This window comes from Epithele typhae (genome assembly GCF_022376455.1).
Source record: "Epithele typhae strain CBS 203.58 chromosome Unknown BXZ73scaffold_125, whole genome shotgun sequence".
NCBI classification, from domain to species: domain Eukaryota; kingdom Fungi; phylum Basidiomycota; class Agaricomycetes; order Polyporales; family Epitheliaceae; genus Epithele; species Epithele typhae.
Window position 1 is genome coordinate 46337 of NW_025954316.1, and position 22675 is coordinate 69011.

The 22675-nt window shown below is 56.7% G+C and overlaps 5 protein-coding genes across 5 annotated transcripts; 3 read left to right on the forward strand and 2 right to left on the reverse strand.

The window, feature by feature from the left end:
* Nucleotides 1-841: 841 nt before the first annotated feature.
* Nucleotides 842-3025, forward strand: BXZ73DRAFT_107807 (uncharacterized protein; the record flags this gene model as incomplete). The annotated part of the gene is made up of 9 exons (XM_048017008.1): nucleotides 842-943; nucleotides 1000-1179; nucleotides 1241-1333; nucleotides 1392-1664; nucleotides 1715-1835; nucleotides 1896-1961; nucleotides 2019-2188; nucleotides 2244-2498; nucleotides 2552-3025. 9 exons carry the CDS (start codon nucleotides 842-844, stop codon nucleotides 3023-3025), a joined length of 1734 nt encoding a protein of 577 aa, XP_047871566.1.
* A 300-nt stretch (nucleotides 3026-3325) lies between these two features.
* BXZ73DRAFT_12618 (uncharacterized protein) lies at nucleotides 3326-3984 on the reverse strand (the record flags this gene model as incomplete). Its single annotated transcript, XM_048017469.1, is given in 2 exon segments — nucleotides 3326-3887; nucleotides 3899-3984. Coding segments are annotated over 2 exon segments (648 nt in total), but the record flags the coding sequence as incomplete, so codon positions are not given.
* A 13-nt stretch (nucleotides 3985-3997) lies between these two features.
* Nucleotides 3998-5407, reverse strand: BXZ73DRAFT_56741 (Dus-domain-containing protein; the record flags this gene model as incomplete). The annotated part of the gene is made up of 6 exons (XM_048021504.1): nucleotides 3998-4067; nucleotides 4190-4695; nucleotides 4746-4905; nucleotides 4955-5217; nucleotides 5288-5317; nucleotides 5372-5407. Coding segments are annotated over 6 exons (1065 nt in total), but the record flags the coding sequence as incomplete, so codon positions are not given.
* A 2768-nt stretch (nucleotides 5408-8175) lies between these two features.
* Nucleotides 8176-8340, forward strand: BXZ73DRAFT_56758 (uncharacterized protein; the record flags this gene model as incomplete). Its single annotated transcript, XM_048021505.1, has 1 exon — nucleotides 8176-8340. A coding segment is annotated over one exon (165 nt), but the record flags the coding sequence as incomplete, so codon positions are not given.
* Nucleotides 8341-11728: 3388 nt separating this feature from the next.
* Nucleotides 11729-20908, forward strand: BXZ73DRAFT_82618 (uncharacterized protein; the record flags this gene model as incomplete). The annotated part of the gene is made up of 28 exons (XM_048023747.1): nucleotides 11729-11980; nucleotides 12028-12336; nucleotides 12393-12540; nucleotides 12683-12849; nucleotides 12909-13121; nucleotides 13191-13349; nucleotides 13405-13462; nucleotides 13606-14176; nucleotides 14369-14679; nucleotides 14737-14941; nucleotides 15122-15158; nucleotides 15247-15474; nucleotides 15519-15601; nucleotides 15641-15902; nucleotides 15958-16173; nucleotides 16234-16366; nucleotides 16427-16458; nucleotides 16516-16835; nucleotides 16880-17039; nucleotides 17094-17196; nucleotides 17462-17519; nucleotides 17851-18062; nucleotides 18217-18372; nucleotides 18758-18991; nucleotides 19392-19615; nucleotides 19874-20122; nucleotides 20160-20707; nucleotides 20863-20908. The coding sequence occupies 28 exons, from the start codon at nucleotides 11729-11731 to the stop codon at nucleotides 20906-20908; spliced, it is 5694 nt and encodes a 1897-aa protein (XP_047871570.1).
* Between the last annotated feature and the right edge of the window lie 1767 nt (nucleotides 20909-22675).

Sequence of the window (22675 nt, forward strand, 5' to 3'; positions counted from 1 at the left end):
ACGCCGACACATTTCCTAAATGCCTGCGGACAGGACAGGTGATGAACCACTAATTATGCGTTGATACCTCTCAGACAGATTACCTGACAGTCTCCCATCGCCCGTGGGTACATGGTCTTTCCTCAGTGGCCAGACTGGACACGCCATTCAACCAGAGGGTGATGGACCATGGATTACACATCAATGGTCGGCAGCCGGATTGTCTGACCATCTCCCATCACCTGCGTGCACATGGTCTTTCCTTAGTGGCCAGGCCGGACGCATCATCCAACCAGACTTTACAGATGTCTCAGCATATATTTATGCACTGTGGCTGGGCCTTCTATCCAGCAACAAATGGGGGTGTGATTGGTTTTCCATCGCCGATCGGCGGCTCACGCATATCAATGACATCACACAATTTACAGGCCACCCGAATTTGAATTTCGGCACCGTCCACTGCTCGACGATATCTAAACCCGCTCTAAAGCTATACCAACCTCCTGCCAATATCGTACTGCACTGCAGCTAGCATAAGATGGTTTAAAACCAGCAACGAAGGGAGATTCATAATGAAGCTCACCGATGGCACTCGCGTCTCATTGGCACAGATATCAGGTACTCAACGCCGCGCGCTCTGGGTCCCTGGTCTAGGCAGCATGTTTAACAGGGAGTAAGGCTTCCGGCTGGTGTTGTTCCTGCTGTTCGGACGCGTCCAGGTTCCAGGTCTGTGCGGGAAAGGGTCCTGGGAAAGGCGTATATAAGGTCGTGAGCAGACAACAGGGCTGCTCACGACCTTGCCTCATCCTCCATCAGTACACACCCGGCGCTCATCTGCTTGCGACTCGCTCACCTTGTTTCTATGTCCCAGCCCACACCTCCGGGGGCTGGCGTCGATCCAGGAGGGGCCCTGCGAGATGCATTTGATATGCTCGAGCAGTCAACATCCCAGACTGGGCCTCCAGTGAGTACGGTCGCCTGCGTGCTCAGTTTCAACGGGCTTACCTGACTTGCATGGAGATCACGACAGCGACGCCGCACTCGCTCCAACCAGAGCACATGTTCGCGTTCTCTGGTGGGGCAGCGTCGCCCGCTGCACGTCCAGGTATGCCTTCGGCTTCTTACGGCCGGGACTCGATGGGCCCTCAGTTGCAAGAGGCCGATGGTGGGTCCTGGGGATATGGCCCCCGAGGTATGCAGGTGAGCTACGTATTCATTTATATGAGCAAGACCACAAACTCACACAGGCCACCCTGAGTAGACGTCGTTCATCCCGAACGACTTCGACTTGAGCAATCTCTTGCCTTCTCGTCCGCTTGACGGGCTGCACGATGTTTATGGCCGGACTCTGGAGGTATGTGGATCAGCGTGCTCAGTAGTGCGGTGATTGTCAATGCTCACGGGCGGGCTAGGAGGTCGAGCAGTCGTGCAAAGCATCAATGGAAACTATGGCCATCAACACGACAAAGCGTGCAATTGTTCCCTTGCATCAGACTGTTGAACGGATGGTCAGAGTCGTTCAGGACCAGAATTCACGCTTGGAGAACTTGGCGAACCGGCTTACCTCTCTCGCCACGCTGCAAGCAGAGACCACAGAGGTTGTCAAGGGCTTGACGGCCTTGAGGGCGCCTTCGGGGTGCGCTACACCCCAGCTGGATCGTGCGCGTCGTATTCCTTCTCTAGAGGTGCTGCGTCTCATCAGCTCAGAGCGCCAGTGAGCTAACATCACCTACAGGAGGCGATCCATACAACCTCATTTCGCCTGATGGGCATATCCCAGGCTGCAAAGGTCAAACTCGACCCTGACGACGAGAGGCCGGCGACGTACCCCCTTCCCGAGCCATTGCCTCCTGGGAGTATGCCTCGTTTCGCTCCCGATGGCCAGACATGACTGTGGAACCCGGTGTGGACCGCAGGCGTTCAACACCAAGTAAACCATGGGTTCATCTCGGCGGTTGCAGAGACTGTTTTTCAAAACCGGAGTGAGTTAATAAGCATGCTTACATTTATGGCATCGAATCTCACCATCTCCACACCAGATACTGAGTTCAGCATCCCAGATGATATCAGCATGGACAGGATTGTCAAAGCGTCAAAGGGCTACTTCGTCAACTTGGTGAGGGGCTACAAGGAGCACCATACTCCTGAGGGCATTGAGAAGGGTACTAAGAGGAGAAAGAGGTCTCGTCGTCACGTTCGCCCACCGGAGGTGAGTCAATATTACGAGTTATATGCCGTGCGGATGCTCACCTCCAACTTAACAGAAAGCGAATGCCCGTCGGTGCTGCATCCGGCCCTTCCGCAGCAAGCATGGGCGGGAGCAGACGCGTGGCGTCGCAAAGCTCATCTGGAGCGACTGGCAGAGTGGGGAGGTGACTGCTGGTTCGGAGAGCGAAGGTTCAGACTCCAATGACGACGAGGTTGCTCTCGCTGCACGTGAGGCTCGGCGGGCTGCCGCAGCGGATTTGCGCGAGAAGGGCGCTTTGTACGTGGTTGAGGTCGGATGGCTGTCAGATAAGGTATGCAGGTTAGCCTCATTTTGGGGCTTCAACATGCTGACACAACATACCAGCTTCGTGCTCTTTACGCATCACTTGATGCTGTTGGCCCCGCCAAGGAAGGGGTAGACTACGGCGTCCTAAGCGACACTGACGAGGAAAACATGGGGGGTGATGAGCTTGGCAACGGAGATGAGAGTGAAGACAACCGTGACGAGCCGGTCACCTTAGGCAAGCGCAGGGCGGCCCAAGCCGCAGTGCAGCTGCCTAGGCGCTCCACCGGGAAGTTGACCGGCTCAAGCAAGACGATGCCTCGTCGTGAGCGCGTCCGCGGCATTAAAGTCAGCAACGATCTTCCCCGGATGGCAAAGGCCTCGCAAAAGTACCTGTATAAGGAATGTATGGGTGAGAAGTGGGCTATGGAGTCGCCTGGTGATCGGATGAACCTTTATGTTGGGTTAGCACTTCGTCCAGCTGAGTTCACCGTGTTTGACATGGTTGTTCAGGAGGATGGCCGCTTGGCTGCCCCACCTCAGTCAGACATGTAGAAATACAAAGTACTAGCAGTCGTAAATAAGCAGCTCGTCAAATGTTCCAGGTCGAACTGCACTTACTTGATTGTGATTGTAATGATGCGTGTGTTTGGAGGCGCCTCAACCGATTTTTCCGATCAGTGAATAGTCGCACAGACGAGCTTCGCAGTGAGGAGCTACGGCTAGAAACGGGTGTGCACACTCACAGTGAGCACTGAGAACAGGCGAGTTGGGATGAACTCACCCTCAATGATGAGTGAGACCTAGGAGTCATCACCACGGGTGATGGCCACCCGTGCGGGCAGGCATGTTCCTGCGCGCACGGAACACGACCTCGCACCCCGCACGTGATTCATTGCAGTCGCCCGCACCGAGATCGTGGAAGCTGAAGCCGTAGATGACGGCGACGAAGGACGGGAGCGAGAGCGCGCTGAGGATGATCTCGTACGTGACCATGTCGATGAGGACCTCTGCAGGAGGGAAAGTGAGCGGGTTGTGAGACGCTGGGCGTGCGAGGAGGACGGACCGGATGCCACAGCGGGCGTTGTGGGGCAGGTGGCGCATGATGCCATTCTCGGTTGTGGCCTGCATGCCGAGCCCCATCGCGGGTGGTCCTGCGCTGATGATGACTACCCACTGCACCTCGACGGAGCTGAGAGGGAAGATGGAGAGGACCTTCTGGTCCTTGAACACGAGGCCGACCAGTAGCACGATCGCCTGGGCAACGTTACTCGCAAGGGGGCGCAGGGTGAACACCTTGATGTTGTCGTATGAACGGTGGCCCTCGCGAATGGCGGCGATGATGGAGGCGAAGTTGTCTGACAGGACGATGTCTGTGCGCCGTGAGAAATGGGCACAAGGGATAAATAAAAAGACACTTACCCCGACTCATTCTTCGTGACATCCGACCCACTTCCCATCACAATGCCAACGTCTGCATGTGACAGACTTGGATTGTCGTTGACACCGTCGCCGGCTGGATGACTGTCAGCACACGAGCCAGTGGGGGAGGATAGGGAAGCTGGTCGCGGTATCAAGGTGCGTGCGCCGCGAGCTCCTTGAGTGGCTTGTCCTTTGCATCCATGGCCTCGATGTCTGCCTGCCGAACAGCGAAAAGGCATCAGATAAGGCTCAAAGAGGGAAATGGAGGGAGGGAGAGGAGATCGGAGATGCGCAAACTCAAGACAAGGGGCGGCATGAGCACTCACATCCAGCCGTGCGTCGAGCTCCCGCACGATCTCCTCGTACTGCTCGAACGTGCCGTCCCAGGTGCGCTCATCCTTCTCCACGCGCACGCGGCCCATTCGCTCCCTCAGGTCCGTGTGCTTCGCAGGCGCCGTCCGGAGGAGCTTGAAGAGGTGGCCCTTGACCGCGCTCGGCGCCGTGGGCGTCTTCTGCTCGCGGACGATCGTGAGGTACTCTGAGGCCAGGATGGTGCTTCGCGGGTGAAGGCCGGTGAGGTATTTCGCTATGGGGGAGGCGGTCGTGGAGGTAGAGGCAGAGGGTTGGGCGGGAGTGAAGATGGCAGGGTTGTAGAGGTTACCCTCGGCGGACATGACAGCGTCCGCGCCCGTCGCAGCGAGGCACCTCTCGACGTCCCCGTGGAAGAGCATGTTCCCGTTCGCGACGACGGGCACGGAGACCGCGTTCTTCACCGCCCGGTTCTTCTCCCAGTCCGCGACTCCCTGTCATGCCGAAGATGAGAAAAACCTACGCAACGAAGGCGCAAACTTACAGATCTGTGGCCCCGTTGTTCGCGCGTGCGGCCGTGACATCTGAGCATTTGCGCCCCGGCGTGCTCGAGCATCTTCGCGTATGCGACCGTCTTCTCGACCGTTGGGAACGCCCGGAACTTGGCAGTGACGCGGATGGACAGGTTCTTGTGCCGATGCCGACTGGCCTCCGGAGTTGAGGGGTGTGTCTGCCACGAGAGAAGGGAGAGACTCACTGAGGTCGTGAATGAGATCCCACTCATCCTGCAAGAACGACCCATAATGACCCTTCTTCGTGATGTCTTGCGGGCACCCAAGGTTGATGTCGACCGCATCGCAGTACGTCTCGAGTGCCTTGGCAGAGGTGAGGAGGTGGTCAGGGTTGTTGGCGCAGAACTGGATGATGAGCGGCCTGTCTTCAGGTCCGCCTTCTTCTCCATGCGCGGTGTTAAACCGGACTTCGCGGTAGTGTTTGTGCTTTGCGTCAGCGAACATCTGCATAGGGTCAGTGTTCATCGCACATACAAGTAGCCGCAAGGAGGATACAGGAACCGGTAAAGCGTACCTTGGCGTTGATCATGGGCGTGTATACCAACTATCGCGATCACCTTCAGCACGCGTCGTAAGCGCGGCACGCTGAGAGACGCACCCGGGCGCCATACCTCCTAGAGAGCTTCCGCCAAGCCTGCGGGAAAAGTCAGTGAGATACAGCACAGCGCACGAAGAGAAGGAGGCAGAGGGGAAATGTACGAGATACTTGCGGTTGTCCTACGGGACGAGTAGTGGGTTACGGACATTGACGGAGGTGATGCGAAGGTGCGGAGCAGTTAATAGAACGCACTGCGTTTCGAGCGACCACCAAGCAGCACGTGTTCTGGCTACACGCGGGAGTCAACGTCAGCGATACAAGCTCATATCTGAAATGCTGGTGGACGCTGCACGTACATGGCGAGTAATTCGAGTTCAGTGCATGTCCCGGCTTTCCTCGGCAAAGTCGGTCAGCCGGGACACCGCCATTTGCCGAAGGTACCGTTCACCCGGGCTCGGCCGGACTCACCCGGTTACCTCGGCAGAGTCTTCCGGCCGGACTCACCCGGTTTTCCCAGGGGAGTCGTTCGGCCGGACTCCCCTGGTTTTCCCAGAGGAGCCGCCCGGCCGGACCCGGTCGAAGTGAGTACAGTGTAGCATGCATAAAACATGTTGTGTGGTGTATGTAAGGCTTCATATGATCAATTAGGCCTCAAGGTTGGATAGTTATGGAGTATACACCACACAGGTAGTGCTGTGGTGTGTTATAGCACAGAACTTGGTCACCCAGGTCTGGCTGAACCTACCCAAGCATGCAGCAGCCACCTTCAAAACCTCTGATACTTGGAGGTGGGTGTCCAAGGACAGACATACCAGGGAGCACCAGGGTCCAATGCAAGCAGCAGACCACCAGGCAGTGGTGCAGGCCCGACACTGCACCAGGTGGCAATGGACGGATGGCCGGCGATAAACAGATGGCCGGTATTAGATGGATGGCCGGCACTGGGCAGTAGATGGATGACCGCCGGCAAACAGACGGCCGGTGATGCAGCTTGAAGCGGACCGACTGTCGGCAGTGGAAGCCTCGGACCGGCCGCAGCGGAGCGCCGCCTGACGGCGGTCGTGCATAGCGCCGCCTGATGGCGGTCGTGCATACATCAGCAAAAGGTGTTTTTAACGGTAGCGCCCGATAGCGCCCGACTCTGCCAGATCGGGACAGGTCGTCTTTTGTCTGCACGACAAATGATGGTAGCAGAACGGTAGCAGCTGATATTCATTCGTCTTCGATATGACGTTTGATCATATTTCGTGGCCGCATACAGGTTATGATGGATCGACTACAGGCACTAGTAGCTTAGACGGAAAGCTATAGTCGATGATATGATAATGATAGTAGACGATCATGCACCCCTCAAAGGGTGATTCATGGCGCGCTGGGTGCATGGTAAGTTTTTAATGAGCTATACGGTCGGTTCGCGAGTGCGCGAACAGTGCGCGCGGCAGAGAACGCGGTGCGCGCGAGGATACACGGGTCAGCGCGGGCGCCTGTACCGCTTATGGACGGAGTCCGGCGACGGCGAGCCTCACCACCTCCCCCTCTCCCATCCGGGGCCTCTGTTCCCCAAATTTGTTCTTGACATCTCTTCTGATTTCTCGCTGCTCTGCGGAACCTGGTCTTTCCATGTGTATCCTCTTCATCAGAATGTTTGCTTCTCTGGGACACAACTGGACCACCACCGTTACGAGTGAATCACCCGCCTCCGCCTCTTCCTTCTCCTATTCGACGCGCTCGTAGTCACGCGCGGCACGGCAAACGCGCGGCGCACGCCGCACGGGGCACGGGCGAGGGCAGTGAGCAGGTTGCGAATACAAAATTTAAGTCAAGATATATACATCGTTGGGAAGACGTACTACAGTCGGTGTTAGCAATGACGAAGAGTCTGTGCAGTGTGGTCTGGCAAAATTTGCTTACGATTATTTCTTGCTAATTGTCGTGGTTCGATGCGGCGGCGCCGCAGTGGCGTCCCGCTTTGGCCTCCGTTCGGTCGCCAGACTGCATGGGCGCGTGTGCGCGCGTGCGCGCCTACTGGACTTCCCCTGCGACCGCCATCATCCCCTCAGCGCGATGTGCCACTCACGCTCGCGGGTGATCCATCAAGACATGGTGAGTTCCTCCCTTTGCTCTCAGCATCTCGTTCACAGTACCCACATTTCTATCGACATTGATGTGGCTTTTAACAACTTCTCGCAGACCATCATTGTCTCGTCGCCCTCATGGCCGCCACTCTGCGCTCGGTACGTTCAACTTCCCACCTCCACAAAGCCAACATGACCACCCACTCCCTGCATTTCCGCCTCCTCGTACCCACCACAAGTCACGATGTTTTTTCCTCAACCGCGCGAGCTTGGTGCGCCTCCAGAACGTAATCAAGCTTGAAGTCATGGTGCTTAAGCGCTTATGGTCACGGCGCGCGGTGTGAAATTCCTCTTTTACCTCTTCTCCTCCCCTTCGCGCTGATTCCTCAGCCTCGCCGGCAGTGTCAACGTTGCTCCGCGTGCTCTTACATCAGTCCCGAGTGACTCCGCTTGTAATCGGGGATGTAAGGAAATGTGGTGGAGGTGTTGCGGCAGCCACTCAGTGGGAGTGTGGTGTACAGGTACGTCTTCAGAACTTCCACACAGGCTGGCAGGTGAGCAGGATGCCAGGACACTACACGGTTGAGCCCACGCTTTGTGGGCTTCTGCTGCTAGACCTGCGGGTGACCACTTCCGGCAGGTGTTGCTGAATGCGCGCGAAACGTCCACCCCGAGCACCAGCCCGTTTTGTAGGAGCAGCGGCTCGCCGGGTTGCGTTCCTTTCCCTTTTCCACCGAGATCAGTTCCGCACTGACCGCTCGTCCATAGCTGCCTTGACCAACTTGCAGTACTCACACATCGCTTGAGCGACCTCCCCACGCAAGCAGCGGTCTCGGTCCAAACCTCAAGCTCCTGCTCGTCGCACACCGCGACATGTCCATCTCGCCCGATCACGTCGTGCTCGTTGAGGACGAGGGCATCGCCCTCTGTGGGCTCTTCATCATCGACCCATAAGGGGATCCTCAGGTGCGTTCGGTGGGGTCGGACAACTGAACCACCGCAATTGACAACGTCCCCGTCGGCCACTCGGTTGAGGAGACGATCCGGTTCGTAAACGTGTCCCAGTTCACCCAGGTGAGTTTCGCTTCCTCCGCGTTCTCCGTGGCCACACCCGCTGACTACTCCCTCCTCGCTTTCCCCTTCCCCGTTCACCACGCTTCCGAACGACGAGCACGTTGAGGAGTTCCCCACAAACTGGAGTGAGGAGGAAAGACGATGAATACACGGCCATCCATGCTCACCATCACGACCATCTCCCCGCGCCTCCCCACGCGCCTCGCTGCGCTCGACCGGCCTTTCCGTGCCCTCCACACTGACTGCTCTATCACTGGGTGAGCACTATATATATTCGCATTTTCTACAGGCCGTTACTGACCACTCTCATGGCACTCATGGCAGGGACGACCCTATGCATCACAGGAGTACTATGTCGATGTGCTCACTGCTGGTTGAGAGGCCTCAAGGACGCGCCCACATTGCTGACTGTGTAAGTCGTTTATTCTGCTCTTATGTCCATTGTATAGGATACCTGCTGTTTCGTATCTACCCAAATGGATTACTATTGCACAATTGGATTGTACTCTCTGCGTAATATGTGATCCCCAGTGTGCGATGGAAGACCATAATGTTCTGCATGATGCTGTCATCCCCTCCGCTAAATCTGACGTTTTATCATGTAGCGCTATCATCTCATGCGCCGCAGATGACCGGTATATGGTCGCGCGCGCACTCAGAAATGATAGCCCTGTCCGCGAGAATCGATCATCATTTGATAGCGGAAGAAGCAGACGATAATACACTACGAGTTACTGCATTACTTGGGTGCTCAGCTACCGTCTATTGTCTTCGCTATCACTAACTATCGTACGCTATGAATGCCCCTGTGCACTATCAGACGCTACCGTTTCCGCGCCCACTTTGCTGATGTAGCGCCGCCGCATCGGCGGCTGTGCACTGCCGCCCGCGCTCCGAGTGATCTGAAGTGGCCGCCCCCCCGACATGTTTGTATTCGTTCTCCGCCGTTATTGGTCTTAATGACATGCGAAAGAGCGCGTTATGTGCGTATTAACAGCGCGAATCAAAAGTGCCCTGGAACGTTACGTTCTGTGCAGGCGCCGGCCCGTGACGTTATATGTAAAAATGGGGATGAGATGGAGTATGCTGACATTAACTTACATCGGACGGACGGATGAATACCCAGATAGTCTCTGCATAATCTGTGGATAACGAAAGAAGCAAGAAGCGTGAAGAAATAGCAGAAACTCGCGAAGATATACTGTTTTGACCAAAAGTGTGGTTCACATGTAGGTGGGCTTCCATATGTTGGGATGGAGGATAGATATTGCATATCTGTAAGCTTTAACATTGATTGTAGTGTACACAGACCAGGAATCTATGTTTGTGCGCAGACAGATTAAGAATTGATGGTACAGTGCGATATGTCATTTTTCAATGACATACACAATATCGATACAACATGCGAGCTCATCACAGCACACAATAGCAGAACAGACTCGCCTTTACAGCAGCTTTCCAACGCAAAAAGAATCTCGAAATTCCGACAGGAACCCATGGAGATGTCGCACATGTGCTCAGAATGTGGCTTCGTGTGCTTGGTGATTTGGTACGACTTGACCACTGCATGCATTCTGAGCACATGTGCGACATCTCCATGGGTTCCTGTCGGAATTTCGAGATTCTTTTTGCGTTGGAAAGCTGCTGTAAAGGCGAGTCTGTTCTGCTATTGTGTGCTGTGATGAGCTCGCATGTTGTATCGATATTGTGTATGTCATTGAAAAATGACATATCGCACTGTACCATCAATTCTTAATCTGTCTGCGCACAAACATAGATTCCTGGTCTGTGTACACTACAATCAATGTTAAAGCTTACAGATATGCAATATCTATCCTCCATCCCAACATATGGAAGCCCACCTACATGTGAACCACACTTTTGGTCAAAACAGTATATCTTCGCGAGTTTCTGCTATTTCTTCACGCTTCTTGCTTCTTTCGTTATCCACAGATTATGCAGAGACTATCTGGGTATTCATCCGTCCGTCCGATGTAAGTTAATGTCAGCATACTCCATCTCATCCCCATTTTTACATATAACGTCACGGGCCGGCGCCTGCACAGAACGTAACGTTCCAGGGCACTTTTGATTCGCGCTGTTAATACGCACATAACGCGCTCTTTCGCATGTCATTAAGACCAATAACGGCGGAGAACGAATACAAACATGTCGGGGGGGCGGCCACTTCAGATCACTCGGAGCGCGGGCGGCAGTGCACAGCCGCCGATGCGGCGGCGCTATGCACGACCGCCATCAGGCGGCGCTATGCACGACCGCCGTCAGGCGGCGCTCCGCTGCGGCCGGTCCGAGGCTTCCACTGCCGACAGTCGGTCCGCTTCAAGCTGCATCACCGGCCGTCTGTTTGCCGACGGTCATCTATCACTACCGGCCATCTGTGTACTGCCACCCAGTGTGTCGGTCCCGCACCACAGCCCGGTGGTCCACTACTTGCATTGGACCCTGCTCACTGTGCCAGACCTTATGTCAGATAGTAAGGTCACAAAGGTGGCTGCTGTGTCCTTGGGTAGGCTCAGCTGGCACCTAGTGACTGGGTTCTGTGCTGTAACACACCCTAGCCCTACCTGTGCAGCGTGCGGTATATACCCCATTAGCTGCCCTTCATAATGCCAAGCTACCTAATTGAAGCTTTACATACACCCTACAACATATTTACACATACTATACACCATACTTACTTCAACCGGGTCCGGCCGAACGGCTCCCCCAGGAAAACCAGGTGAGTCCGGCCGGACGACTCTGCCGAGGTAACCGGGTGAGTCCGGCCGAGCCCGGGTGAACGGTACCTTCGGCAAATGGCGGTGTCCCGGCTGACCGACTTGATCGGGGTAACTCCGGGACCTTAAGTGTCGAGTTTGCGAGTTTTGAGAGTTGGTTGCAGGTGGTGGGAGAAGGGATGCCTGGGAGGAGGATGGACTCGGGCGATTTCCCGTGCAATAGACGCCTCCCGTGGGGCCGTGCCGCCTATCCCGTGCAATAGACGCCTCCCGTGGGGCCGTGCCGCCTATCCCGTGCACGATAGCCCACCTGTGCCAAAGCAATCTCTTCGTTCTCCTTCATCCATCCTCTGCTCCATTGCCCTCTGCCAGATCTATGGGCATGATAGCCCACCTGTGCCGAAGCGATCTCTTCGTTTTCCCTCATCTATCCTCTGCTCCATCAACCTCTCCTAGACTCAAAATGCCCATCACTCTCCGGTCTGCCAGCCCGCCCTTCTGTTGCTCCCCCGACGATCTCTTCACCCGCAATGCCCAAGCAACTGCTCGTGCCCACAGTGCGCAGCCACTTTCGTCGAACTGAGGCCAACGCCACCTCTCGCCGTGAACGCATGGCCAAACGAGCAACCTACCTGGTGCCGATTGACGACTCGGGCAGGGCTCCGTCGTCAGCCTCCGAAATCTTTGTTCGGATGGTCCTACAGGGCAAGATACCACCTGTGGATCACGAGGAGAGGCTTCGTATTCAAATGGAGCTTGAAATCCGTGTGGTCACCATTCCTGTGAGTCCTTCTCTCTCCGTGATTCTCAGTAATTGACCATGTGTAAGGGGAAGGAAGATGGGATCTTTATCAACCCCAACGAATACATTTTGACGATGGATGTGTGGTCCCCGTTCCCAATGCCTAATCGCCCTCTGGTCACTGCAAAACTCGACCGGTTTTTGGGCTGGTCGAGAGACCAGGTGGGTGCTCCGCTCTGGGCAGCGGACATCAAGCCTATGAGAAACGGCCCCATAACTCGTTCTTGCCCGGCCTCATGGTTGCGCAAATTTGCCTCCGACACACTGGAGCAAGATCTCTCCCTATACGCCCGCGAGGGCTGGTTGTCTACCCTTACTGCCGTGGATGATTTTACGGTAAACCCTCTCGTCTTCATCTAGTCTCCTCACGACGTCTGACACACAGTTCCTAGTTCCACTTTCGGATCTTGCAAAACGCCAAGGACGACGGATATCCTCACCTACGTCCACAACCGCGCCCACGTCATCGCAAGATACTACGTGCGGACCCTGAGGTGGAGAAGCTGGTGAATGGAGTGTTGGCGATGCAGATGGATGATGGTGTATCTATTGATGGGCTTTGTTCGCGCATGAAGGCGGCTGAGGTGTAATGGGATATATGATATTATTCAGCCTTTGGATCGTCCACAACCTGCGTGCTGTTTCACTGGTGCTTGAACAAATTTATCTCTCCGATATTCAGTGTTTCCGGCGCCGTGCGATGAGAGGAAAGGCGCCGGCGTGGCCTTAGGCGAACTTTCGTCGGGGCTCGGTCGTCTGCGCGCTTGGTCACCCCTCTCTTCATGCGGCCATCGACGGCCTGCCTTCTCAAGTCCTGATCACTGGCATCTGGGCATCATCTGGAAAATGGTTAGTTCAGTGAGCTGTTCACATTTAAGGTGTTAGATTCTGAGGTTTTTTACCCTCAGTTCAAAAAGATCCAACCCAAAGTACCTTGCCCTTGTGCTCAATGCAACGGGGCGTGGGTACGAAGAACTACGCGCAACTCTCATTTGAAGCAGAGTCGACGCCCTAATACAGGCTCATTCATCAAAGCCATTCCAAAGGATGAGCTCTCCGTATGCAAGGAGGCTCAAGCGGGAGGGAAGCAGCGCGTTGGGAGTGGGTGCTCGGGTTCGACTGTAAGTGATCTTGGTGCTTGTTTGTTCGCTTTCAAGTTGCCTCTCAACCTCAACGGGTCATTGGTGTAGGAGGTGGCCCCCAGGTTGACGTCTCCATCACTGGATGCGGCTCAGGCGCACAGCGAGGCTTCGCCTGACGCGGTACAAGCAGGCGCCATGCCGGAGAACGGCGAGTGGGAGGATGTGGAAATGGTCGACGCTGTGGTCGATGACGAGAACATAAGCACGGTGTGTCTGCTTTCCTATCATCTAACATACTCTCATCTGAACAAAACTTCATAAGGAACCTCTCACGGCAACTGATACAGACCGGCCAAACGGCTCTCGTGGCACGCCCCAAGGTCAGGTCATCTTTGCAACGTTAGGGCATGCCCTTAACGCACTCCATCCTTAGTTCCCGAACCCTGCTCCGATTTCCCTGAAGGCTTGCATCGCCTTCCTGCTTGGTCAACGCTGTCTATTATCCACCCCGCGGTGTTGATAGCAACCTTTTTGGCTGTGTGGCTGCATCTCGTTGCACATCTGCCGTTTAGGTTTGCCAATGCGGTTCTTTCGGCCGTTGCGTACATTCTTCATGCACTGGGTCGCGTCGACCTTATTCCCAGCCTCCCAGCATCGCTCGCCAACACTATCAAGTCGCTTGGCATCGAACCAAAATTCAATATTGCTCCCGTATGCCCTCAATGCCTCAAAGTGTTTTTGACCTCTAGCAACTCGCCCCTCAAACAGCACGCAAAATGTACCGCATGTGGCCACCACCTCTTTGTTCGCCACGGGCGACGAGCAAGTACCAAGACGCCACCAACCCCACAGCTTCAGTTTCCGTACGTCTCCCTCACACAACTACTTGCGACGGTTTTGGCCATTCCCGGCGTCGAAGAAGGGCTTGAGGCTTGGCATCGCATCCCAAGGACCCCCGGAGTGTTCAGAGACATCTTCGATGGAGGAGTGTGCCGCGATCTCCCTGGCCCAGATGGCAAGCCGTTCTTCCGTTTTGATCTCCAAGATGATCCAGACGGCGAGCTGCGAATAGGCGTTACTCTTGCATGCGACTGGTGCGTTTATCCATCTGTCATGGTCGTACTAGCTCCCTGACTCTTTGCAAAAGGTTCTCATATCTTCGAAGCCACTATTCGTCAACACATTCCTCATGCCCCATATCTCTGAGCATTGTCAATCTCCCTCCCAAGCTGCGGTGAGCCCTGATTAACATTCGGAGCTCGAGGGATCTTGAAACTTTGTACCAGGTTTCGTGCCGCATCTCTGTTGCTCTGGGGTATTCTACCCGGGCCTCGAGAGGCTAATGCGGACGAGGTGCAGCACTTTCTCAGCCTCCTCATCAGCGAGCTTCTCTCTCTATGGAAAGACGGTGTATGGCTCCCAACCCCCCGATGCCCACACGGCCGTTTGGTCAGGGTAATTCTTGTTGGCGTATTTTGTGACAAGCCCGCCGCTCACAAGATTGGCGGCTTTGGCTCTCACTCTCATACGTTTTTCTGCACACGTGATTGGATCACTAAGGATAAACGGGCCACACCAGAGTCGTTCCAAGATGGTGGTAAGTAAGCACTATAGAGCCTGCATGCCCTTTCTTTCTAACGATGACGACACATAGCATTTCAGCCAAGAAGTGATCACGAGCACCGCGAGATGATGGAAAGGTACCAGAGTTGCACATCAACTTCGGCCCGCGACAAGTTTGTCAAGCAATATGCCACGCGGTGGTCGGAGCTCGCAAAGCTTCCGTACTTTGACATGTGCCGTCAAATCGTCGTGGATCCCATGCACAATCTATTCCTAGGCAGGCCATCTCTGTCATCGTGGATATCTCACCGCTAACTGCTGTTCGTAGGCTTGGTAAAAAACCACTTCCACAACATATGGATCAAGCTTGGCGTGCTTCGCAAGAACAGGGAGCTTTTGCGGTTTCAATCAATGGTCTCTAATGTGTGTAAACCCCTCCCGTCGCTGTGGGGAAGTTGACTCACACGCACACGCAGCTACATCTTCCAACCCAGCTCGGGCGACTCCCTTCAGGTATAGGGGATGCGTCTGGCGGCTCGCTGAGTGCAGACCAATGGCGAACGTTAGCGACGGTGGTTGCCCCTCTCTTGGTTGGAATCAGCTTACCACTATTGCCGCTAACTGGTATGCTGATGCCAGTCACTACCAGATACCAGAGCTCTGGGCCACGTGCCCTCCAGATCCGGAGGGCACCAAGCTTGCCGAAAGGAAGCTGTGGCTCAAAGGCGAAGCCCAGCGGCTCAAGGGCATGAGCAAGCTCAAGCGTGCCAAAGCCAAGCGGCACGCAAGCCAATCCAAGTCTGCCCTACTAACCCGCGTTCAGGGCCAGGTTAGTCGCGCAGTATTTTCATTTAGACTGTGAAAACTTAAAAGGTCACCGTCTACTTCTACAGGCAGCTAGCCAAACTCCGAGCCGACAATCGTCACGAGAGAGGCGACCAACAGAGAAAGCGAAGGTAAGCACCCTAAAAATCAGCTCTGCCCATCGTTTACAGCGAAAACCCCAAATCACGGCAGGAGGCGGTTATTGAATCAGACGACGACGGTGCAATTGAAGTGGATGAAGAAGAGGAATGGGCGGAAGAGGAAGAGGAGGAGGGCCCTGTCAATACTGACACTCACATGAATCCGGCTGACGCCCCGAACTTCCTTATGCTCTGTGCCGCGATATCCTTCCTTCTGCTCCCAGGCGTCAACAGCACACAGCTCCTCACCGCGTCGCAGCTGATGCGACAGTACTGCACGCATCTGTTGGAGGTGAGCTTTGACTGCTAAAGCTAGCGATAAACACCTGCTTACCAACGTTTCCTAGATATACGGAGAGGAGGTCATCAAACCAAACCACCATTACGCCACTCACACGGCGGAGTTTGTGAGGGACTTTGGGCCGATGAAAGAGTTCTGGACTTTCCTTTTTGAGCGCATCAACAAGGTATTGAAGAGCTTCAAAACTTCAGGCCACGCTGGCGGGGAGCTTGAGTGCACGTTCTTCCGAGAGTTCCACCGGATGGTGAGGTTGAATCAGCTTGTAAGCCGGCCGGTTTCATGCGCCTCGGAGAGTCTAGCCCCGACTAATTGCACTGAACAGATGTCGCAAGTGGATGCCTCCGGTGTCGACATCAGGGTCAAGGCTACGTTTGATGCGATGGGCCTTGCTACCCAAGACCTCAGAGGCACGGTGCAGGGGTTGGCCAACGACCTGAAGAGCGCACATGAGGACGGTGAGTCCGACTCCCTGCTTCGCAACGCTTCCGGTGTTATATCGACTGACGAAACAACAGATGGCGTTCAACTAGAGCTGGGGGCTCGTTCTGTGCGCGAGAGCATGAGCGTAGAGCTCTACTACGCCGTCCTTGCACATATCTGACAGAGAAGCCCGGCTCAGATGTATCACTCTTACATCGAGGTAGCCCAACCGGGGTCCGTGTTTGTCCCTGATGTCGCCACCTTCTTCGAGCACGCCGTGGTTTCTGGCACGCGATATCATCCAGCGCGAAGGCATCCGCACTCTGCCAATAGCATCGTCATCATTCCCACCGATCGACAGCAGCCCTTCGGACGCTACTGGGTTGGGGAGCTGCAGGACATATTCCACTACCAGGCACCTCACATTCCGCCCTGTCTGCTCGCCCACGTTCGGTGGCTTCAGTGCTCCGATATCAACATCACCAACACACCATGGGGGCAGTTGTGAGTGCTCTCAGTGGACTTCGTTTTCGGCTTGCTGAGTTTAGGTGCCCTAGCGCAAACATTTTCGGCCTGCAGCTATTCGACGAGGGCGTGTACATCAACTCAGCACAGCCCGGCCCTCCTCCATTGATCCCCCTTCAAGACCTAGTCTCTTTAGCTGTTCGACACAGCACCGTTATCAAGGGCCAGAGGCACTACGTTACCGTACCTATTAAGCGGATGTAGCGGCATCGGTGTTATATGTATCTGGTCTCTCAGCTAGACGGCGGCGCTAGATGGGAGAGGCAAGCACATGCGTTGCGGCTGCAAGGGGCCCGTATCCTGTCTCCCCAACCTGCGGTCATCAGCAAAATTCGCGCGTGTGCGTAGCAGACTTGAAAGCCTCGACCGGCAGGGGCGAGCTTCGGTTGAACTGCGCGCGCCGCGCAATTCAGCCAAGTGCGCGCAATCCGAGTACCGTCGTGCGTAGGCGTCTATGGTAGGCGTCTATTGTACGCGTTGAGCGCGGGTCTGACGCCTCTGCGGTTTGGTGCTTGTCTTCTCCACCACCACCCTCCCGCCCTCAGCTATGCTTTTACCACCACCATTCTGCCTCGCTGCCCACAGCAGAAAATCCTCACGTGCAGCACACAAGCGCACCTTTATGGCAGCTGCTCGTCCCTGTACATGTGTACCAACTCGTCAGTGAGCTGTGTGCAATACTCGTGGCTCCGTCCAAAGGTGAGAAGTTAAACGTCCTCCTGTGCACTCCGTCCTCTTCTACTCCTCTACCATGGAGTCAAATATGTGCATGCCTGTGGCGATGCGACGCTTCCGGGTGTGTTGTCTGGAATCAGTGGAGTGTGCGGCCAACAGCATCCCCTCGGGGCAGCTCAAGCGGCGCTCCTCCGATTCCAGACGACATCACTTATTGTGTCGACTCTGGTATGCATGTGCAGAGGGTCTGCGTGTGACGGCGTTATTTTATTCCTCCGTACTTGATTCAGCAGTTCACTGACCTCTTTCACTCGCTCAGGTCACCTCGATCTCGATCGCGTTCATCCGACCTGCCTCATCATACCCGGCCTTGGAAGCTCGAGGGCGCGGGTGCGGCCCACAGCGAGGCTAGCCGGTGGATGGATTCTGGCCTTGCCGAATCCTCGCCACTGGCAAACTTGCACATCTCGCGGTGGGCGGCGGCGGGCCAGGGCAAGGACGAACATGAACACGAACACGAAGCTCTGTGCTGTGCGCCCCGTCTCCAAATCCAAGGACAGCGACGTGTACACCACCTCCCGTGCAGAACCTGACATGCTCAAGGACGTGCAGCAGATGCAGCCCTAGACCGAGTCCCTCAAGCATCGCTCCCAAACTGCAGCCTAAGGCGCGCTCAACGTTGCAGTCAACATCCCACTACGAGCCTCAGGAACACCAAACCGATGCAATGGGGATGTGGACATGATGGAGCCGATTGTATCCCAGGAGACGTCACAGATGGAGAAGAACGAGGTGGTGTGGGGCGACTCAACGGGGCATTGGAGGCCTTCGGCCAGCTATGGTAAGCGAGGCTCTCTTGCTTTTCAGCGTCACTTTCCACATCCTTACGCAAACCATGCAGATTGACCGATTGCATACCCTTGCCAACTCCGCCATCCAAACCACCCGCATCTCTGAAGCCGACGTCAACCGCCAGCATTGTACTCTCATCTCGCTCTCTCCCCTCCTCTCGCCCCGCCGGTGATGGAGCTATGTGCGCTCTCACCGCTCGACACCACGTGTCGTGCCATCGCGCAAGGTTCAGTGCACCATCCGTCGGAATCGCAAAATAGCCTCCACGGGCGTGCCACTGCCGACGCCACGACGCCACCTCTAGTATAACCCATGTACCACGATATCGAGCAAGCTCGCACCCCTGTCATTCATCAACAGGAGCGTCCACACAGCTCGACCCCACATTCCCGCTCTGACGCCTTTCTTCAACACTGTGCGCAACTCGCTCTTAAACCCTCTCCCCGTCGGCCACTACCTCACCATCGTGCATGACGAGCTCGATATCTGGCCGAAGGGAAACAGGCTCGTCGTCCAGGCGCGCCCACCTGGTAACCGCATCGCGATGAACCTCGTCATGCTCTCCGTCAAGTTCCGCGGTGGGTCGCTCAGCGGCTCGTGCACAGCACGTAGGTGCGCGAGGGGAAGTTATACGGGTGCGGCAGCAAGGGCGTCGACCACACGGTCCTCGGTCGTTTCCTGTTCTCATACATCCACCGCTCCTTCCACGCGCTCGCTCGCTAGTGTCAAGACGTGCCACACCCCAGATGTCAAGCCGCGTGTGGGCCCAGGACCCGCCCTCGTCATTCTCTCAGAAGGCCCCCGTAGATCATCCTTCCTCTCCCTCCGTCGTGACCAACCTGCCTCCACGGAACCATACCCCGCCTCCCCCACCAGCCGTTCTCCCCCCGCAAAATCCACATCACCCTTCTCTTCCCATGCTCTCCAGGACTACCCCACCCCCGTGACATCCCGCGTGCCCGATCCTCCGCGCACGCCGCACACATGGCCGCCGCTCGTCCAAGACAGCCAGCCTGCGCCACGAACTGAGCTTCCCAACACCCAAGTCCTCCAGCCGCCCGTGGGACACAGAGCGAGACTGGAACCAGCCTGACCGGGACCAGGACCGAGGCTGGGACGACAGAGCCGACGACGACGATGACGACGAGCTGCCTGAACACGTCCAGAGCTTCCTCGAGTTCCCCTCCGCCGAGCCCCGCGCTCCCCACAGCCCGGACGAGAGCTCGAATAAGGTGCGCTCTCGCGCACGCTCCGGCCCTTCACGCACATCACCAGTCTCACCAGCTATGGCAGCAGCTCGTACCCCGTCCGCGACTCCAACCCGTCCTCCCTCTCCCACTTCGAGGACCTAACACCGTCAACGCCAGTCGACGACTAGCTCTTCTTCCACGACCCCGCGTTCGGGCTGGTTGTCGTGGCCGCACTCGTCGCGGCAGTGGAAACGATGGACACCCTCGTTGATGGGATGAACGGCTTCGGCGGATATGCAGACTCTGAAGGTCGGCTTCCTCCCGATCTACCAGCCCCCGCTGCCCAAGCCTCCGCCTGGCGTCAAGCTCGGTGGGGCTCTCCCCCCGCAAAAAAAAACGCGGGAGCGAGAGCGAGAGTGGGAACGCGACAGCAACTCGGACGCGGATGAGGACTCGCACCCGCTCTCCACATCCGCGCTCGCGAAAGGCCAACGGACGCGTCGCATCCCCGTCCACGAGCCCCGGGCCTGCGGCGACCGAGTTCCCCAGGTACCCATGGCCCACCGATCCCCCGACGGCGCCCAAGACGGTGGCACCCTCGATATCCGAAATTATCCGCGCCCATGCCCCTGTCGAGCAGCAGACGCGGTCCCGCAAAACGTCGTATGCGACCAGCTATGGGCACGACTCTGCACCCAGCAGCTCTCGCACGCGCCTGAAGTCGCCTACACCCGAGCCCGAACCCGCACCGTCACCAGAGACTGAGGATGAGGTGGACATGGTTTCGCGTTCCTCCGTCGACACGCTCGCAGAGGAGATCCAACGGAGCATGCAGGCGCAGAAGCAGGCTGCACAAGGCCCGCTCTCACCAGCCGATGGGTGCGCATTCCGCTGCGGAGCACGAGTCCACGACGCACGGGGGTTCGGATCTCCGCGTCCGACCACAGACGCGAGGCGGGAGAGCTCGATCTACTCGAAATCGACGACGATCTCGGACCAGCCCCCATTGCCGCCGTTCAGTCAACTTCCCGTAGCAGACGATCGCGCAGTACCTCCGCTCTACCCACCTCACGAGCCTGCTCAGGGTCACGCGCTCGCCGCACGCCTTGCGAGTCGCGAGGGAGCCCGCTCACGGTGAGCCTCTCCGACCTTGGAAGCGAGACCGGCTTCCCCGACCTGGTCTTGCTCGGGCTTGGGTGTGTACGATACATCAGCCTCCCACCTACAAGCTTAAGCTTGTCGTAATCATGGTTGTGTCTGCAAATGCACTCATGACTCCATATGCACAGCTCCCCCCGGCATACTACTTGGGCCCCTCACGTAGAAACTAGTTAGTCGTTCCATTACGACCAATTCCACGCTGTTAGTGCGAATCCGCATGTTGGGGTTTTCCTGATGCGCCTGCCACGGCCGACCCTGAGAACCAGTAGATCCAGAGACCCGTACGTGTGCCCACCCCGTGCATACAAGCCCAACGTGCATTAAATATATGTACGGCTACATCAGAGGACGGCTTATGACGCTACCACAGCAGCCCCATGTCGAGCTGCACGTCAAACTGGGGACCCGGGAAGTTGCACGAGCTGACTTGTTGCGGTGTCCTCGAGTCCCCCAGGGTGTGGACGTGCCCTTTGCATGAGGGGGATAGGCCATTAATCACGCTGTGGCTAGGCAGGATACGGCATACATCCTCCAACCATCACATTCGCGGATAGGCCGTTTGTGAGGGTTCGTAATTGAAAATCTATCAAACCTGGGACAGCACGAGGTTAGATCATCTGAGCGGAATCTATTCACAAATTTGCAAAGCCCTTCAAACCCATTGGTACAGACGTGTGATAGGTTGGATAGGCGATGTATAGCCTGGATAGTTGTTCTGCAGGGGGTGGATAGGCGCATGTGAAAGATAGGCGACCACACAGTGACAGTTCAGGAAGCCACACACTGCACGGCGTGGCCTCTAGTGCGAACGACGCCGGGAGCGGGCCGCGTCGAACGCCTTCGTGGCGCCCCGAGTGCTCCCCCTTTGCCCCAACTTTACCCCCTCACGTAACTGCACTTCTCCGAGTAGATTTCTATAGGAAAGCAAGTCAACCACTGGATAAAACTATAACTCACGCCATTTCCTCACCGTCAAGATCGGACATGCAAAAACCCTCGTTCTGCACGAACCGCAGCACCCGCTCCCCGTCCTCGCGCCAGAGCTCGACCAGGGACGCCGACGCGTCGCCGCCGCCGTCTTCGCCGCGCTCGACGCGCCACCACTGCGTGGACCGCAAGCCCCCCAACTTGCGCCACTCGTCCGACACGCCCATGACGCGCAGTGTGGGATCGCCGCGGCGAGCTTCCCGGGGAACACGGCGAGCGCGCGTTCCCGTGGGTGCTCCGACGCGTCCCCAGGCCGCCGATAGAACAGGTCTGGGTCCATCTCGAGCTCGAGATGGACGCAGACGAGCGGTAGTCGGGCGAGCTTGGCCTCGAGCGCGTCCTGGCGGGTGGAGAATCGGGTGAGCATGCGGCGCGCTCGAAGCAGACGGCGCGCGACGTACCGGGGGTGTCCACATCTGCGACCACCCCCCGTCCTCGGTACCGCCGCCGCCGAACGATTCTACGACGAGCACGAGCGCGCGCAGGTGCGGCGCGACCGCGGCGACCTCTTGCCAGAGAGTTCCCGCGGGGCCAGACGGCTCGGCTTGAGCACGTCGAGAACGCGCGTGAGTCGGGACGTGGCTTCGCCCTTCCTGAGCGAAATACCGTCTTCCGTGAAATTCCATAGCATGGCGAATCAAACGTGTGCCGCGCGCAAGGCTCGTTGTTCCAGCAACGAGACTATGATGTCTCTGTCCTGCATGCGCAGAACCGTGAGATAGAGTCGAGGGATTGGCGAGGGGCGCCATCTCTGTAGGGATCGGCGAGGGTCCCTTTTGCCAGTGTAGTCGACACCAAGGTCCAGGGAACTGAGGTTGGGACAGAGGTAAATGAGATCTGTCGCAGGTTCGGTGACCCTGTCGAGGGTGAGCTGCTGGATGGAGGCGAATGGCGGGTGGCTAGTGATGTCGACCGCCCTGGTAAGCTTGAGGTCCTCTATAATGAGAGTATACA